Here is a 20348-nt window from a genome sequence, read left to right as displayed (position 1 = left end):
AAAGATGAAAACAAAAGACAACGATAGAGGGAAAAGATGAAAACAAAAGACAACGATAGAGGGAAAAGATGAAAACAAAAGACAACGATAGAGGGAAAAGATGAAAACAAAAGACAACGATAGCGGGAAAAGATGAAGACAAAAGACAAAGATAGAGGGAAAAGATGAAAACAAAAGACAAAGATAGAAGACAAAAGACAACGATAGAGGGAAAAGATGAAGACAAAAGACAACGATAGAGGGAAAAGATGAAGACAAAAGACAACGATAGAGGGAAAAGATGAAGACAAAAGACAACGATAGAGGGAAAAGATGAAGACAAAAGACAAAGATAGAGGGAAAAGATGAAAACGAAAGACAAAGGTAGAAAACAAAAGACAAAGATAGAGGGAAAAGATGAAGACAAAAGACAAAGATAGAGGGAAAAGATGAAAACAAAAGACAAAGATAGAAGACAAAAGACAACGATAGAGGGAAAAGATAGAAGACAAAAGACAAAGATAGAGGGAAAAGATGAAAACAAAAGACAACGATAGAGGGAAAAGATGAAAACAAAAGACAACGATAGAGGGAAAAGATGAAAACAAAAGACAACGATAGAGGGAAAAGATGAAAACAAAAGACAACGATAGAGGGAAAAGATGAAGACGAAAGACAACGATAGCGGGAAAAGATGAAAACAAAAGACAACGATAGAGGGAAAAGATGAAAACAAAAGACAAAGATAGAGGGAAAAGATGAAAACAAAAGACAAAGATAGAGGGAAAAGATGAAAACAAAAGACAAAGATAGAGGGAAAAGATGAAAACAAAAGACAAAGATAGAGGGAAAAGATGAAAGCAAAAGACAACGATAGCGGGAAAAGATGAAAACAAAAGACAACGATAGAGGGAAAAGATGAAGACGAAAGACAACGATAGCGGGAAAAGATGAAAACAAAAGACAACGATAGAGGGAAAAGATGAAGACGAAAGACAACGATAGCGGGAAAAGATGAAAACAAAAGACAACGATAGAGGGAAAAGATGAAAACAAAAGACAACGATAGAGGGAAAAGATGAAAACAAAAGACAACGATAGAGGGAAAAGATGAAGACAAAAGACAACGATAGAGGGAAAAGATGAAAACAAAAGACAAAGATAGAGGGAAAAGATGAAAACAAAAGACAACGATAGAGGGAAAAGATGAAGACAAAAGACAACGATAGAGGGAAAAGATGAAAACAAAAGACAACGATAGAGGGAAAAGATGAAAACAAAAGACAACGATAGAGGGAAAAGATGAAAACAAAAGACAACGATAGAGGGAAAAGATGAAGACAAAAGACAACGATAGAGGGAAAAGATGAAAACAAAAGACAAAGATAGAGGGAAAAGATAGAAGACAAAAGACAAAGATAGAGGGAAAAGATGAAAACAAAAGACAAAGATAGAGGGAAAAGATGAAAACAAAAGACAAAGATAGAAAACAAAAGACAAAGATAGAGGGAAAAGATGAAAACAAAAGACAAAGATAGAAAACAAAAGACAACGATAGAGGGAAAAGATGAAGACAAAAGACAAAGATAGAAAACAAAAGACAACGATAGAGGGAAAAGATGAAAACAAAAGACAACGATAGAGGGAAAAGATGAAAACAAAAGACAACGATAGAGGGAAAAGATGAAGACAAAAGACAAAGATAGAAAACAAAAGACAACGATAGAGGGAAAAGATGAAAACAAAAGACAAAGATAGAGGGAAAAGATGAAAACAAAAGACAAAGATAGAAAACAAAAGACAACGATAGAGGGAAAAGATGAAAACAAAAGACAAAGATAGAGGGAAAAGATGAAAACAAAAGACAACGATAGAGGGAAAAGATGAAAACAAAAGACAACGATAGAGGGAAAAGATGAAAACAAAAGACAACGATAGAGGGAAAAGATGAAAAGACAAAGATAGAGGGAAAAGATGAAAACAAAAGACAAAGATAGAGGGAAAAGATGAAAACAAAAGACAAAGATAGAGGGAAAAGATGAAGACAAAAGACAAAGATAGAAAAAAAAAGACAACGATAGAGGGAAAAGATGAAAACAAAAGACAAAGATAGAGGGAAAAGATGAAAACAAAAGACAACGATAGAGGGAAAAGATGAAGACAAAAGACAACGATAGAGGGAAAAGATGAAAACAAAAGACAAAGGTAGAAAACAAAAGACAAAGATAGAGGGAAAAGATGAAGACAAAAGACAAAGATAGAGGGAAAAGATGAAGACAAAAGACAAAGATAGAGGGAAAAGATGAAGACAAAAGACAACGATAGAGGGAAAAGATGAAAACAAAAGACAAAGATAGAGGGAAAAGATGAAAACAAAAGACAAAGATAGAGGGAAAAGATGAAAACAAAAGACAACGATAGAGGGAAAAGATGAAAACAAAAGACAAAGATAGAAAACAAAAGACAACGATAGAGAGAAAAGATGAAAACAAAAGACAACGATAGAAGACAAAAGACAAAGATAGAGGGAAAAGATGAAAACAAAAGACAAAGATGAAAACAAAAGACAAAGATAGAGGGAAAAGATGAAGACAAAAGACAAAGATAGAAAAAAAAAGACAACGATAGAGGGAAAAGATGAAAACAAAAGACAAAGATAGAAAAAAAAAGACAACGATAGAGGGAAAAGATGAAAACAAAAGACAACGATAGAGGGAAAAGATGAAAACAAAAGACAAAGATAGAAAAAAAAAGACAACGATAGAGGGAAAAGATGAAGACAAAAGACAAAGATAGAAAAAAAAAGACAACGATAGAGGGAAAAGATGAAAACAAAAGACAAAGATAGAGGGAAAAGATGAAAACAAAAGACAACGATAGAGGGAAAAGATGAAAACAAAAGACAAAGATAGAGGGAAAAGATGAAAACAAAAGACAACGATAGAGGGAAAAGATGAAAACAAAAGACAACGATAGAGGGAAAAGATGAAAACATTGACAACGATAGAGGGAAAAGATGAAAACAAAAGACAACGATAGAGGGAAAAGATGAAAACAAAAGACAGAAGAGAATTGTGGTAAAGGGTGTAGAGTGTGAAGAGAATTGTGGTAAAGGGTGTAGAGTGTGAAGAGAATTGTGGTAAAGGGTGTAGAGTGTGAAGAGAATTGTGGTAAAGGGTGTAGAGTGTGAAGAGAATTGTGGTAAAGGGTGTAGAGTGTGAAGAGAATTGTGGTAAAGGGTGTAGAGTTTGAAGAGGGGCTGAAGTTCACCTGTTTTCTGTCAGTTTTAGCGTCACATGTCATTAGCCCATTTCCTAGGAACAAGGTTTGTGGGTGGGGTTTACACAGCAGGTGACAGGCCCGCTGCCAGATGTCTTGTCGCTAAGGTTGGGCCATGGTGCTGAACGTTGTGGGTCTGTTACCACTACCGCAATCACAAGTAGGTAGTGTGTCAGTGTACACACACAGTATGCACAGCAACCACATGATGCAGCTTGCTGCTAAAAGGTCTGGGAGAGATGTCGGTCGGTGCGTTTCTATTGTGTCTGCAAGACAGCCATGGACCCTCCCCCTCCCTCCCTCCCTGCCCGTACCCCCTGCCTTTAGGGTGACACCTGCTGTGTGCACAGTGGCTGTGTGGACCCCCCACACCTCTCTAGCTTATGGTGAAGTGGGTTCAAACACGGACGCTCATAGTTCTGAGTTATAGGAAAGTAATAAATGAAAAATGATTTTTGGTGGGTTTGTTTGTTGAAGGAGAGTCAGGATTCTTTGCTCTCTTTATTAATGCTTCATTGTGCACAGATTGCTACATGTACAGGTAGGCAGGTCGCCAGGTAGACAGATTGCTACATGGACAGGTAGGCAGGTCGCCAGGTAGACAGATTGCTACATGTACAGGTAGGCAGGTCGCCAGGTAGACAGATTGCTACATGTACAGGTAGGCAGGTCACCAGGTAGACAGATTGCTACAAGTACAGGTAGGCAGGTCGCCAGGTAGACAGATTGGTACATGTACAGGTAGGCAGGTCGCCAGGTAGACAGATTGGTACATGTACAGGTAGGCAGGTCGCCAGGTAGACAGATTGCTACATGGACAGGTAGGCAGGTCGCCAGGTAGACAGGTCGCCAGGTAGACAGATGGATAGTCAGCTTTGGTAACCTATGACTAGGAGTAGGAGTATGAATGCTTCATGTGTAACTACAAGGAAAAGAGAATCGTGATTCCATCAGCTGATGATTATGTTTAAGGCGTGTGCAGCCAGAGTGCGACTAAAACCTTCATGACAAACCTGTTGAAAGCTGAAGCTGAAAATAGGATGGCATTAGGTCACATTGTTTCTTGGTTTTCTTTTTTTTTACCTACAAATGTTGATGGTGTTTTACTACAGTGTATGAGAGTGAATGGTGATGTTGAGAGAGTGAGGGGAGATGATGCTATGAATGGTGATGTTGAGAGAGTGAGGGGAGATGATGCTAGGGGTTGGTGCAATCACACTCAGCATCAGACAGCCTTTGTCAACACCAACACACATACAGTGGGGTTTAGCATGATGTGTGGCTGGGGGGGAGGGGGGTCCACAGTAAAGTTAGTGGTGCTAAGTGCATGAGTGGAGAGTGGTGGACTTCTGTCTCTGTGTAGGACTAGCAATTCACACTGTGCTTATCTTGTCTTGAACAGATTTATAACACTAACAGTCTAGTTTTCATTTGTGTGGCTACTTTGTTGTAATTTAGAAATAACTTCGTTGACATCGTGAACATAGAAAAGTTTGTTGGCATCATGATCTGAGCACAATTTCTTTACATCGTTATCAGAATAAACTTTGTTGACATTAGTGGTATAGTGTTTATTCAGAAATTGACTGCTGTCTGTCACTGCATCAGGATGTCAGGGGGGGGGGGGGGGGGGGGGGGGAAAGAATTTACCCGATGCTCCCCAGCATGTCGTAAGAGGCGACTAACGGATTCTGTTTCTCCTTTTACCCTTGTTAAGTGTTTCTTGTATAGAATATAGTCAATGTTTGTAAAGATTTTAGTCAAGCAGTATGTAAGAAATGTTAAGTCCTTTGTACTGGAAACTTGCATTCTCCCAGTAAGGTCATATATTGTACTACGTTGCAAGCCCCTGGAGCAATTTTTTGATTAGTGCTTTTGTGAACAAGAAACAATTAACAAGTGACTCTATCCCATCTCCCCCCCTTTCCCCGTCGCGATATAACCTTCGTGGTTGAAAACGACGTTAAACACCAAATAAAGGGGGGGGGGGGGGGGTAGTCTGAGGCCTGTAGCAGTAATTACCCAGTTTATATAGGAGCACAGGCTCCGCGGACTTCTGTGAGTGTTGTTATAAAAATATAAAGGTCATAGAATTCATGTGAGTGTGGGGATAATCCTGTTCTCACCAGTTCTCAGAGAAAACAGGCCGAGCTTATGCAGCGAAAGGAGAAAAAAGAGTTGCCTCTGTTTCCATGGTATCTGGGTGGTAATAGCACAGTGAGAATTATTCACTCTATTTTCATTGTCTTTGAGCTGGATATGGCAAAAGAACAAGAATTGTTCACTCTCTTTTCATGGTGTCTGGGTGGTAGCAGCACACCATGTGACGGATGCTGAGGGGAGGGGAGGGGCAGGGCGGGTCACTCTCTTTTCATGGTATCTCGGTGGTAACCTGAGAGGGGGGGGAGGGACTGCAGCATGACCCAACAACTATCACACAATCACACAGCAAGGAGGTACATTGCTGTTTGCAGCAAGGCAAGGTTTAAAAGGGGGGGGGGGGGGGGGTAGTCCATCACGATTTGCTGAGGACAACATGAAGTTGGTGACAGGGGGTAGCACGTGTGTGTTCCATTCATCCAGTTCCTGTCTGGTCCCGACTTGTTACACAGCAGTCTGCCGCTCTCTCCTCGTTCTCCCCCAGCGCTATTGTTTGGCCTGGGGGTAGATGCGGAGTAGAGCGTCCATGTGGTTTGGCTTAGTAGCTTGTGTGCAAGGTCCTTCTAGGTGTCCCTGTGCCTACATATATCTGGTGTGTTGACACGTTGCATCAGAACCCTGAAGGTTGTGTCAGAGACAGTGGGTGCTGTGCAAATTGTCATTGGTTGAAGACAACGGTGTTTGTCGGTGTGGATATTCAGTATTGAGTGGGGTTTGAAACGAAGCCTTGTGATGATCAGTGTTGCTCGCTCTGCAGCTCGTCTGTGTCTGCGACCAAGGAGACTGCTTTGGAAGTCGTGTGCTTTCTGTTCATTTCATGGTTGACTTTATCTGGACTGGGCGTTTCATTTCATGGTAGCGATAAGGACTTGTAGTGTCTTAACTCAAACATCTTGCCATCCCAAACTGTTGATGATTGACAGGACAAAGTTGTGTCAAATCACTGGACGTGGACGCTGTGCTGTGTGTTGGTCAAGCGCCAAGGTCCCCATCACCTGTGCCATCACCTGTACCTCAGTGCTAACAGCATGCCCATTAACCTGATAGTGCAGAGTTTCCTGGACATTTGCTTGGTGGCCCACACTCCCCTGGCGTCCGGCTTTTCCCCCTCCACCGCCACCCCCCTGTTCAGCGTCATGGAGGACTCGGCCTACCCTCCCATCATGGCGCAGAACGGGCAGCCAAGGTTCGAATTCTCGGAGTACTACGACTCGTACGTGCCGGTCATGCTGCTGGGGGAAGCGCCGGACATGACTCACCACAACGAGCTGACCCGCATCGCCTCGTCCAGCAGTCTCGGCAGCAGCCAGGGCGACGTGTCGGAGCAACCTCCGGCCACCATGCATGTGATTGACGGGAACCTTGCTCCCCGGTCCCCCTCACCGCGTGTCACTGATTGTACTGTGTGCAGGGACTCCCAGCCAGCCACCATGGCCACCCCGCTCAGCGTTCGCTGTGAATCCTCCCCCAACCTGTCCACCCTCCTGCCCCCCCAGGGTCCCCTCTCCCTGCCCACCTCCCCTCAGTCACTCTCCCCCCTCCCCTCTCGCCGCCAGGTGATGGTGCCCTCCATGCTCCCCCTCTCCCCCTCCCCCAACCTGCGCCGTAGGGTCCTGCTGTCCAGCCAGATGTTTGCCCCCCAATCCATCTCCCCCCCCCAGATGCCCCCCTCCTCCCTGCCTTCTTCCCCAACATCCGCTCCCCCCCAGGTGTCCTTTTCTCACGCTCTGTCCCCGCTGTCGGCCATGCCCCCTCACTTCTCAGCATCCATGGATAACCTGCATCTACCTGCGCCTGCCTCCCAGGCCGCCTCGGTCCCTAGACTGCCGTCCCCCCTCGCGGCCTTCCCCCCGCAGCTAGCCGCCTCTCTGGACACCTTGCAGGGTAACTCGCCCGCCCCTCCCCCCACTTACCCTGCCCCCCTCCCACAACACGTAGCTGCCTACATGGAGGCTTTCCATCACCCCCAGTCCCCCACCACTCCCCTACCGCCACGCTTTCCCCCCTCTCTTTCAGCCCCCTCTCTCACAGCCCTCCCCCCTCATCTCTCTGGGTCTCTAGACACTCTGCATGCCCCTACCTCATTCCCCTCCCCCATGTCTGCTCTGTCTCACCATCTGTCAGCATCTGCAGAGGCTTTCCATCACCAGCAGGAGCAGTCTGCTATTTCGGCATCTGTAGAAGCTTTCCGGCAGCAGCAGCTATCAGCTATGTCGGCATCTGTAGAGGCCTTTAATCATCATCAGCAACAGTCTGCTATGTCAGAGGCTTATCAGCAGCAGCAACAGGCTGCTATGTCAGATGCTTATCAGCAGCAGCAACAGGCTGCTATGTCAGATGCTTATCAGCAGCAGCAACAGTCTGCTATGTCAGATGCTTATCAGCAGCAGCAACAGTCTGCTATGTCAGATGCTTATCAGCAGCAGCAACAGGCTGCTATGTCAGATGCTTATCAGCAGCAGCAACAGTCTGCTATGTCAGATGCTTATCAGCAGCAGCAACAGGCTGCTATGGCCGATGCTTATCAGCAGCAGCAACAGTCTGCTATGTCAGATGCTTATCAGCAGCAGCAACAGTCTGCTATGTCAGATGCTTATCAGCAGCAGCAACAGTCTGCTATGGCCGATGCTTTCAATCAGCAGCAGTCTGCTATGTCAGAGGCTTATCAGCAGCAGTCTGCTATGTCAGAGGCTTATCAGCAGCAGTCTGCTATGTCAGAGGCTTTCCAACAGCAGCAACAGTCTGCTATGTCAGATGCTTATCAGCAGCAGCAACAGTCTGCTATGTCAGATGCTTTCCATCAGCAGCAGTCTGCTATGGGCAATGTGAGGCCTCTCTCAGCTTTGCCCTCGCATCTGTCAGGGTCTTTGGGGTCACTGCGACCTCAGTTAGCGACCTCGCTGAGTGCCTCCCCGCCCCACCCCCACTCTGCTGTCACTGCGTGGCCTCCCCGCATGTCTCCCCCCTTAGCAACATCATCTTACCAGCAAGTGGGTGGGGTTAGCTCTTTGTCAGAAGCAATGTACCATGTAGCCCTGTCATCCCCCCCACGGGGACCCATGTCGCCCCTACCTCAGTCCCCGGGTCCTCTGTCAGCCTACCCCCCTTTCTCCTTTCCCGCTCTGCCTGGCACCCCTGTGGCCGACCGTCCCTCCCCCCTGGCCAGCTTCTCTCCCCCCCGGTCGTACTCCCAGCCTCCTGCCTCCCTTTACTCCACCGCCTCCCCCCAGTCTCTACCCCATCTGGTCATGTCATCCTACTCCCCCTCCCACCTGGCACCGTCTTCCCCCGTTCCCATCCCCCGGCCAAAGCCAAAGACGTCTCCCACCCTGGCCCCGCCTCAGGACATGCCTTTCCAGCAGGCCACAGCGCCTCGCATGCCGTCCCCTCAAGGCCTGGTCAGCATGCAGAACATGCTGGCACCACAGCCCACCATGTCTGGTGGTCAGGCCACGTCACCCAACACGCCTCTCCCTCACACAGGGATGGCAGCTTCAATGGCCGCAGCCACCTCCTTCCCCGGGCAAGTCATGCAGCAAGCTCCCTTCCCAGGTCCTGCCGCACTGTCACACCAGTCCGCACTGACTCCCGCACGGTCACCACAGTCCGCACCAACACCCGCACCACCAGGCCCCCAGGTGGACGCTGCATCCCCTAACGCGCTACCAGCAACGGCCCCCGACTTTGCGTCCACCCGCATGTCAGCGTCTGGCCCCTCCACCTCCCCCACCCCACCAGCTACTGCCGGTGCTGATTCCACTGCTCCGGCCGCTGACCAAACCAGTGACCAGGACAGGTAAGCGGCTGCCCGCAATCACTGCATCGTGGCTGCCTGTCTTACCTCTGTGTGTGCCAGGTAACTCCCTCCACATCATTCAGTGCACAGTCTTCCCCTTACTTAATCCCCCCATGTTCTTCACATCATGATTGAAACCTGAGAGCGTTAAATCACTGTGGGGAGTGTGGCATGTATCGACCACTTGTAGGTCAACCAATTGCATGGACGGTTATGTAATCTCCATTGAAATTATTAACATAATACATATATCAGCAGAATGACTGAATGTTGAGTGCAAGATTAGTGTAAGCTGTCGATGGTTTGAACATTAAAGAACAAGCCAGAGGATTGTCGTACTAGTAACTGGTCATGCTAGTAACTGGTTTTCAACAATTCTAAAAGGGAAAGAAAGTCCACGTTCTGTCAATTTTTGTGTGGAAAAATTAAGTAGTTTGGTCGTTTTCAGAATATGAACCAAATATCTGAAGTTTTGTTTGTTTGAGCATGGGTCCAAAATGATTACTTACTGTCGGTGTGTGCATTTAGTTTCTGGATATGCAGCCTTTTCAGTTCTGAAAAGTGTGCTGATTCTTTTTGTCTCAGTTTTGAGTTTGCTGGTTTGGTGGAAGCGAGATGGACACAGCATGGAGTGTTTGGGTTTGGGAAGATGAGCAGAGCGTGCATCTTACATTAGCATTGCCTTGTGCACAGTAAGACTCTGCAAGTGAAGACAGTTGTTCTGGGTGTTCACGCTCAGTTGGAAAGTCACTGACGATTCATCCCATATTTAGCCGTGAGGTAAACTGAAGTGTATTTCCATGGCATTCATCATGAGTTGCGCTGTACACCAACATGTATTTATTTCCCCGTCCTATGCCCAATATTTCTACTTCCTGATTATTCATAATCATTGCCTTGCCTATAATTATGTTGGGGCTGATGGTGAATATTCATAATCATTGCCTTGCCTGTATGTTGAGGCTGATGGTGAATATTCATAATCATTGCCTTGCCTATATGTTGAGGCTGATGGTGAATATTCATAATCATTGCCTTGTCAATATGTTGAGGCTGATGGTGAATATTCATAATGATTGCCTTGTCTATATGTTGAGGTTGATGGTGAATATTCATAATGATTGCATTGTCTATATATCATATGTTGAGGCTGATGGTGAATACTCAAGGCTTCAAGTGTAGCAAGGTGTGCAGGAGATTTCTACACTACTTATCTCAAATCAACGACAATCTTACTCTCCTCCATTGTTCATACCGCGCTGTTTCTGTCTGGCTTCCCCATGTGAATTTTGTGCAAATATTGCATATATATATATATATATATATGGTATCCGATGCTCAGTATTGCTGTATGTTATATATGGTATCTGATATTCAGCAACGCTGTATGTTATATATATCGTATTTGATGTCCAGCATCGCTGTATGTTATACATATATTATGTGGTATCTGATGTTCAGCAATGCTGTATGTTATATATGGTATCTGATGATCAGCAACGCTGTATGTTATATATGGTATCTGAATCAGATACCATTCTGATGTTCAGCAATGCTGTATGTTCTATATGGTATCTGATGTTCAGCAATGCTGTATGTTATATATATGGTATCTGATGTTCAGCAACGCTGTATGTTATATATGGTATCTGATGTTCAGCAAGGCTGTATGTTATATATGGTATCTAATGTTCAGCAATGCTGTATGTTACATATGGTGTTTGTCCCTTCTTTGTGTTTGTCCCTTCTTTGTGTCTGTCCCTTCTTTGTGTTTGTCCCTTCTTTGTGTTTGTCCCTTCTTTGTGTTTGTCCCTTCTTTGTGTTTGTCCCTTCTTTGTGTCTGTCCCTTCTTTGTGTCTGTCCCTTCTTTGTGTCTGTCCCTTCTTTGTGTTTGTCCCTTCTTTGTGTTTGTCCCTTCTTTGTGTCTGTCCCTTCTTTGTGTTTGTCCCTTCTTTGTGTCTGTCCCTTCTTTGTGTTTGTCCCTTCTTTGTGTCTGTCCCTTCTTTGTGTTTGTCCCTTCTTTGTGTTTGTTCCTTCTTTGTGTTTGTCCCTTCTTTGTGTTTGTTCCTTCTTTGTGTTTGTTCCTTCTTTGTGTTTGTCCCTTCTTTGTGTTTGTCCCTTCTTTGTGTCTGTCCCTTCTTTGTGTCTGTCCCTTCTTTGTGTTTGTCCCTTCTTTGTGTTTGTCCCTTCTTTGTGTTTGTCCCTTCTTTGTGTTTGTCCCTTCTTTGTGTTTGTCCCTTCTGTGTGTTTGTCCCTTCTTTGTGTTTGTCCCTTCTTTGTGTTTGTTCCTTCTTTGTGTTTGTCCCTTCTTTGTGTTTGTCCCTTCTTTGTGTCTGTCCCTTCTTTGTGTTTGTCCCTTCTTTGTGTTTGTCCCTTCTTTGTGTTTGTCCCTTCTTTGTGTTTGTCCCTTCTTTGTGTTTGTCCCTTCTGTGTGTTTGTCCCTTCTTTGTGTTTGTCCCTTCTTTGTGTTTGTCCCTTCTTTGTGTTTGTTCCTTCTTTGTGTTTGTCCCTTCTTTGTGTTTGTCCCTTCTTTGTGTCTGTCCCTTCTTTGTGTTTGTCCCTTCTTTGTGTTTGTCCCTTCTTTGTGTTTGTCCCTTCTTTGTGTTTGTCCCTTCTTTGTGTTTGTCCCTTCTGTGTGTTTGTCCCTTCTTTGTGTTTGTCCCTTCTTTGTGTTTGTCCCTTCTTTGTGTTTGTTCCTTCTTTGTGTTTGTCCCTTCTTTGTGTCTGTCCCTTCTTTGTGTTTGTCCCTTCTTTGTGTCTGTCCCTTCTTTGTGTCTGTCCCTTCTTTGTGTCTGTCCTTTCTTTGTGTTTGTTCCTTCTTTGTGTTTGTCCCTTCTTTGTGTTTGTCCCTTCTTTGTGTTTGTTCCTTCTTTGTGTTTGTTCCTTCTTTGTGTCTGTCCCTTCTTTGTGTCTGTCCCTTCTTTGTGTCTGTCCCTTCTTTGTGTTTGTCCCTTCTTTGTGTTTGTTCCTTCTTTGTGTTTGTCCCTTCTTTGTGTTTGTCCCTTCTTTGTGTTTGTCCCTTCTTTGTGTTTGTCCCTTCTTTGTGTTTGTCCCTTCTTTGTGTCTGTCCCTTCTTTGTGTTTGTCCCTTCTTTGTGTTTGTCCCTTCTTTGTGTTTGTCCCTTCTTTGTGTTTGTCCCTTCTTTGTGTTGCAATGCCAGAAGACTGCCTGCCAAGTGTAGTGATTGTGTAACGGTGTGCATTAAGGGGTCTGTGTGATAGGCTGGATTTGATATCACACTTCTCACTTATTTTGTGTGAGTTGTCACTACAGGAATGTTTGCTTACAAGTGCATTTCACAATGGTTACATAGGACAGTGTGTTTTGTCATTGCTTGAAATGCACATTTGCAAACGTGTGTGTGGTTGTGTTGATAATGAGAAGAGAGTGCTGAACAATTCTGTCAGTGATTTACAAAATGCCATAAAGTACCTTATTATTGTGTGGTGACCTGTAAAGGGAGACAAGCTTCATCAAGAAACACAGCATTAGTGCTCAGTTATGGTACCTGCTATAGGCATACCACTTGAGGGATAATTCAGGGGAAACAACCGTGAAGCATTACAGAAGAGTAACCTAGGATTTGCCTCCCTTGGACCGTAATACACTAAGTTGAACTTGAAGGGCAAATAGGGTTGCCTAATCGATTGACATACATGTACTTGTTATCAAAACTTTTTCCGTTATTTGGTGAAATATGTTTTTCTGCCTGTGAAGTAGTGTTTTGTATTTGGGACAGTGTGATAGCACATGGTAACTTGGTACACAAGTGACTTGGTTTTAAAAGTTAAAGTGAGTGCTTTGTGCTGTGGATTGTAAGTTATCACCAGCTGGGATTTTCCGTATGTGGGGGGGGGGGAGGGGGGCATCTATGAGGGTGGTCAATTTTCAATGTAAAACTTTCCCCATCAGGAATCTATAGCTGGTATCTTGACAATGAATACTGTTGTGTGCAATCATCATGGCTAGCTTTTTCAGCATAACCGTTTGTTAGCAACAACAATATTATTGTTGACCATTGTTTTGTTTGGTACTTTTTATTTTATTTTTTAGATTGATAGTGTTAGCCTTCATGTATGACAGGCAAAGGTGGTACACGTAGAATACAACAATAGAGAGTGGAGGGGTTGGGAGCTGTAGCAGTGTGCTGGCCCACACTGGTCACTCCCCTCAGTGTCTAGTACTCAATGCAGTGAATAGCACATCATGCAAACGTCAAACAACACACTGACCACTCCCCTCAGTGTCTAGTACTCAATGCAGTGAATAGCACATCATGCAAACGTCAAACAACACACTGGCCACTCCCCTCAGTGTCTAGTACTCAATGCAGTGAATAGCACATCATGCAAACGTCAAACAACACACTGGCCACTCCCCTCAGTGTCTAGTACTCAATGCAGTGAATAGCACATCATGCAAACGTCAAACAACACACTGGCCACTCCCCTCAGTGTCTAGTACTCAATGCAGTGAATAGCACATCATGCAAACGTCAAACAACACACTGGTCACTCCCCTCAGTGTCTAGTACTCAATGCAGTGAATAGCACATCATGCAAACGTCAAACAACACACTGGTCACTCCCCTCAGTGTCTAGTACTCAATGCAGTGAATAGCACATCATGCAAACGCCAAGAGATGCCCATGTGTGATTAGTTTAGGGTTGAACCAAGCTGCCTTGCTGCTGTGTTGTCAAGTATGCGTACTGTCAATACGCAATGTTCGGAATGTCCATGACGACAAGGGACGCAACTCGTACTGTCAGAAAGTACATAGCTTATTGTGCGGTTACCTCCCTTAGACCTTAGAAGCGTCTTCAGCTTTTGTTACCAGGTTGGGTGTGAACAGTTCCTGGAAACATTCGTAATGGAAATATTACTGAGGACTATGTGAGTCAGCAATTGTCAGGAAGGCTTTTCTCTTGCCATCGACAGTGAACTCAGTGAACTGAATGGCGAAAGAGGAACGCTTATGTTAGGCTTGTGAGTAGTTGTTGACCAAAGTCTAGGCTTGTGAGTAGTTGTTGACCAAACTCGTCTTGAAAATGTTGACTTTCGTTGACCTCTGACCTTCCTTCTTACCGAGTGCTAGACAGTGAGGAGAAGATCAGTGTATTGATGCAGGAGACATTGATAAACATTGCTCCGTGAGCACACCATAGTCACTGTATTATCCAGTTTACTTTGTAGCTGGTAACACAAGGGGATTTTGATCTTTTGCTTCAACTTTTTTTTTCTTGCCATTGTTTTTCTATCTCCTTTATTTTTTTCTTGGGGATAAGACATTGGGAATGCAGAAAGTGGAGATAATAACTCAGCTTCCGTTCGTAAGGCTTTACAGGCGTACACACACACACACACGCGCAAAAAAGCTGAGGAGTGGTGTGTGGTGTTTTTTTTAAAGAAAACGTACAAATGTTAGATTTTCAGTTGTTTCAATAACAAGCCAAACCGAGATCATTGTGTCCAGTTGGACAAAGTAGAGTAGTGACTGTGAGTGATTTGACTGGTGACTAGGGGAGGGGGAAGAGTGTGGACAAAGTAGAGTAGTGACTGTGAGTGATTTGACTGGTGACTAGGGGAGGGGGAAGAGTGTGGACAAAGTAGAGTAGTGACTGTGAGTGATTTGACTGGTGACTAGGGGAGGGGGAAGAGTGACTATAGTGCTGACACAGCCCTCCCTACTTCCCTGCCGTCAATTCCAGCCGTTATGTGGGTCAATGGACCAAGGGTATCGATCCGTCATGCCACCCTCCCTCCCTCCCAGTCCCCACCCCGCGCTGCTTATCACGCTCAGCACTCAGCGTAGCGTCCCCCGAGCAGCCGACACGGATTGGAAAGCTTATTGTTTTGTCTCTACCCCTGTGTCTTGCCATAGTCCTCCTGTCGTCACCCGCCCCGCACAGGTTGTCACGTTGTTGATGACTTGACCGGGCTGGACAACAAGTCGCGGCGCAGGACCTAGTTGAACCAACCGATCCAGGTCAGCTACAGCCTCGCTGCTGCTCGACCCAGGGTTGGCTACCAGTACCAGCGACCTAGTTGTGTGTGTGTCGCCGTGCTCGTGACACTGTTCAGCGTCATTGTCGTGATTGTGCGGAGGTGGCAGCTGCTTACTGCACGTGCACAATGAAATATCGATGTGAAATGTGGGTCGCCGTGTGTCCCTGTCGGCCTGCAGTGTAGAGCGAGGCGTGTTTGTCGAGAGGACCGAGTGGTCATTAGACTACAGCGTCACCTCCTTTCTCAGCTGACCTGCAGTGTAGAGCGAGGCGTGTTTGACGAGAGGACCGAGTGGTCATTAGACTACAGCGTCACCTCCTTTCTCAGCTGACCTGCAGTGTAGAGCGAGGCGTGTTTGTCGAGAGGACCGAGTGGTCATTAGACTACAGCGTCACCTCCTTTCTCAGCTGACCTGCAGTGTAGAGCGAGGCGTGTTTGTCGAGAGGACCGAGTGGTCATTAGACTACAGCGTCACCTCCTTTCTCAGCTGACCTGCAGTGTAGAGCGAGGCGTGTTTGACGAGAGGACCGAGTGGTCATTAGACTACAGCGTCACCTCCTTTCTCAGCTGACCTGCAGTGTAGAGCGAGGCGTGTTTGACGAGAGGACCGAGTGGTCATTAGACAACAGCGTCACCTCCTTTCTCAGCTGGCCTGCAGTGTAGAGCGAGGCGTGTTTGACGAGAGGACCGAGTGGTCATTTGACTACAGCGTCACCTCCTTTCTCAGCTGACCTGCAGTGTAGAGCGAGGCGTGTTTGACTTGAGGACCGAGTGGTCATTAGACTACAGCGTCACCTCCTTTCTCAGCTGGCCTGCAGTGTAGAGCGAGGCGTGTTTGACTTGATGACCGAGTGGTCATTAGACTACAGCGTCACCTCCTTTCTCAGCTGACCTGCACGTGTGTGTGTGACCGTGTTTTTCTTTCTGGAAGTGTGGGCCTGGCTGGCTGGTAGCTGGCTTGGGTTGTGTGGACAGTACCGCCACGGTCTCATTGGACATGTTGCTTCATTAGGCATTATGGATTTCTGGTTATTTTGACTGATCGGTGATTGCAAAGAAAAAAGCTTTGCTGACTGAAGGGGTCATCTCACCGTTCCCTGTGCCGCTGACCGCCTTCACATTACAGCAACAGCAACATCATCAGCAACATCATCAGCATCTTTGAAGGCAGAGACTGACGTCAGCTAGATAGCGCCGGATGACGGAAGAGAGGTTGGTACCGCTTGTTGTTTGGCCTGCATTTCGGCACGATGCAGGTCGCTGTGTTGACATCACTTGTTCCCCTCACAGGCGCTCAGCGATTGGCTGCACGGCTCTGAATGAGGCCATGCGTGAATGGGGGGGGGGGGGGGGGTTGAATGTTGAGATCAGAAAGGAGTCACTTGAGTAATGCAGCTAATAGAATCAATGGGCAGGATAGAGAGATTGTGTTTTTTGCAATTTTGAGAGAGACAGAGGGAAGGCTGTGTTGAAGATCAGCCAGTGTTGAGAGGTAGACGTTTTGAAATCAGAGCACACTCAGCTGAGCGTAGCAGCTGATAACATTAATGAAAGGGGAGTGTGTGTGTGGGGGAGGGGGGGAGAGGTGGTGGCAGGGAGCTGGGGAAAACTGCTGCGTCAACCATCAGTGGTATTGATCTGGCAGTAAGTGGTGGTTGTGATTGTGTGTGTGTGGGGGGGGTGGGGTGGAGGTAGCTACTGGGTCAACTATCAGTGGTATTGATCTGGCAGTAAGTGGTGTTTTTGGCTGTGAGTGTGAACCACCGTGTCGTCCATCAGGGCTCTGCTTCCACAGCCATGGCCGTGTTGTCAGGACGCTAGTTACCTGGGCTACCCCTTCCTCGCTTTGTTTACCTTCACAACCGTCACTGCTCACCCGACAAGGGGGGGGGGGGGGGGGGCATCGGAATGCACAAAGTTGGCCCGAGTTGTGTGCAGCATTGAATTTACATCCCGCTGTGTTGAGGCGCAGTTAGATGTTTGTTGGTGTACAACACACACACACACGCGCTCACGCACGCACAGATCTTCTCTCACACATACACACACACACACCCACACACACACACACACACACATATATGCACACGTAGACACACTGACACACACCCACATAAACACACGCGCCCACATAAACACACACACATGCACACACATGCACACGTACACACACTGACACACACCCACATAAACACACACACATGCACACACTCACACACGTACGTACACACACGCACACACGCACGCACTCACTCACTCACTCACTCACTCACTCACTCACTCACGCTCAAATATAATCATGCATGCGCTTGTGGATAGCAAACAGTGTGGAGGCGGGGGGGGGGGGGGGATGACATCACCTAAAGCAGCTGAGATTAATGTCCATAATGACCGATTGACGTAATGATTCTAGCCATCTTGAGTCGTTGGACATGTGCTATCAGCAAACGATGGAGTGCCAGGTGTTAGAGCTCTAATTGTTTGACATGCACAGTGTTTATGTGTGCGGGGGGGGGGGGGGGGGGGGGGGGGCACACCCTGTCTGCTTCCTCTGATCCCACCTACATTCCCCCCCCCCCCCCCCCCTCTTCTCTCTCTCCTCTCGCCCTCTATCTCGCCCTCTCTCCCTCCCTCTCTGCCAAAATCACGTCATAAAGGCCACACAACAATCGAATACAGAAGTTTCAAGTATTTTGTTGAATCTGCCTTCTTCTTTGACCTGAACCAAGCCCCATTTTATAGCGTATTCAATTGTAGTGACGCAGAGAGCGCCTGCAAGATTTTTCAAGATATTTTGTGCTCTATAATTGATAAACACGCACCACTACGTCAGCATAGAGTGAAACATCCCCAGCTCCCCCCTTGGTTAACCTCAGACATTATCGAGGCTATGGCGATGCGTGATCATTTCAAAGAGCGCAACATGAAAACAGAATATAAACTACAAAAAAATAAAGTGTTGGACACAGTGAGACAAGCAAAGGCAGAATATTTTAATAAACTAATTTCTGGAAAAAAGGATACAGCTACAATCTGGCGAGCAGTGAATGAAATTCTTGATAAATCTAGGAAGGGATCAACCAATTCTCATTCACAAATATCTCCAAATGACTTCAACAAACACTTCATTTCGCTAGCAGACAACCTAAAATCTTGTCTCAAGCAAAATGATTCCCTTGATACGGATCATTGTCTTGAAAAATTAAAAACATTCTGTGGACAAAAGTTGACTCAAACTGACACATTTTCTATTCCTCCAATCTCAGTGCACGAGGTAGGAAAACTGGTAGAACAAATGGCGAATAAGAAGTCAATGGGTCCAGACAAGATTCCAGTCAAGTTGCTAAAACTTGCTTTACCTTACATTGTCGATTCCCTAACTTATGTTTATAACCTAAGCATACAACAAAATGTGTTCCCTTCTATTTTAAAGTGTGCAAAGGTATTACCACTTCCAAAAAATAAGGATCTTACAGACCCAAACAACTTTAGACCTATTTCCCTCTTACCTGTTCTATCTAAACCCTTAGAAAAGCACATACAAAAACACCTACTGGCATATATGGAACAAATGAATCTGTTTCATTCTTTTCAGTCTGGATTCCGCTCGAAGCATTCCTGCCACACCGCCTTAAGCTCTTTATGCGAGACTTGGCTGTCAGCAATAAACAAAGCAGAAATAACGGGAGCGTTGTTTCTGGACTTTAAGAAAGCCTTTGACCTAGTAGATCACTCACTTCTACTGACAAAACTAAAGTGCTATTTAAAAGACGACTCCGCCTGTGCCTTTTTTGAATCGTATCTTTCAAAACGGAAACAATATGTATCCATTAACTGTAAAACTTCGTCAAACGAGTTTGTCAGGAGTGGTGTCCCTCAAGGGTCTGTATTAGGACCTATCTTGTTCTGTATTTATATAAATGACTTACCCCTTCATGTGTCCGATGAAAAAGTTAGATGTGAGTTCTTCGCGGATGACTCTTCTGTTCACACCAGTCAAATATCTTTGGAATCCGTCAACTCTTCTCTTCAAACAAGTGTGGATGAAATCACTGAGTGGTGCGTTTCTAATGCAATGATCATTCATCCGATTAAAACAAAGAGTATGGTGATAACCACGAGACAAAAACACCAGTTAAGTCCTTTACTATTACAACTGTCAGTTGGTTCAACTCAAGTGCAGCAAGTTAGGGAACATAGACTATTAGGTGTTACCATTGATCAAGAGTTGAAATGGCAAACTCATTTGAGTAATATTTGCAAAGTAGTATCAAAGAATTTGTACCTGTTATCAAAATTAAGGCATTACGCCGATTCTGAAGCACTCAAAATGTTCTACTACGCCCACATAATGCCTCATATAAACTTCGCTTCGACACTTTGGGATAACTGCAGTGATGTTCATTTAAAAAGACTCAATTCCCTGCATCGCCGAGCTGCAAAACTTATTCTGCATGATTTGAATAGGTCCACGGATGATAAACTAAAGCTCCTAAATTTCCTCCCCTTGAAAGATCAGTTGATGTTAAACAAGGCTGTGTTCATGTATAAAATTCTAAATGACGACTGTCCTAAATATTTGCAATCACATTTCAAACATGCCACAAAAAGATATGGGTCCCAAAAAATCATCCCTCCTATACCTCGCATAGACCTCTACAAATCGAGCCTAGCCTTCTCGGGAGCTTTTCTCTGGAACTCCTTCCCCCAACAGATAAGAAATGCAACTTCAGTGAAATTGTTTAAGAGACAGTCACGTTCACACATCATTCGTGAATGAAATGTCTTGTTCGATTGTTATTTTGTTGAACATTTTGTACTAGTGTTAACGGATGTGTAGCTAATCTGAGCAACTTCATTCTCAAAATGAAAGGCTTAACTATGTCAATGTAATTTTGTAATTTTTGAGTTCTCCTTATATAATTCCTTAACTGCACATAGTATTGCAATCCATACAATGTATTTCTATATCTTATATGATTGAATTTTTATTTGTTATGTCCGTCTGTCTTTATGTGTTGTATAAAGGACAGGTTGGAAGAATAGGCTTTGCCTAAAACCTTTATCCTTTTGTAATAAAGTTCTGAGTCCGAGTCCGAGTCTCTCTCTTTTTTCTTGCTCTCTCTTT

At 45.3% G+C, this 20348-nt stretch overlaps 1 protein-coding gene across 1 annotated transcript in view; it reads left to right on the top strand.

Moving 5' to 3' along the window:
* The first annotated feature begins 7385 nt into the window (after nt 1-7385).
* Nucleotides 7386-20348, top strand: part of LOC138945818 (TSC22 domain family protein 1-like) — a 60145-nt gene continuing 47182 nt past the window's right edge. The window contains exon 1 of the mRNA XM_070317323.1: nt 7386-9214. Within this exon, the coding sequence (XP_070173424.1) occupies nt 7515-9214 (1700 nt within the window). The 5' untranslated portion in view covers nt 7386-7514. The remainder of the gene's footprint in view (nt 9215-20348) is intronic.

This window comes from Littorina saxatilis, linkage group LG13 (genome assembly GCF_037325665.1).
Source record: "Littorina saxatilis isolate snail1 linkage group LG13, US_GU_Lsax_2.0, whole genome shotgun sequence".
Classification (NCBI taxonomy): Eukaryota; Metazoa; Mollusca; class Gastropoda; order Littorinimorpha; family Littorinidae; genus Littorina; species Littorina saxatilis.
This window is presented reverse-complemented; position numbering and strand designations above follow the sequence as displayed.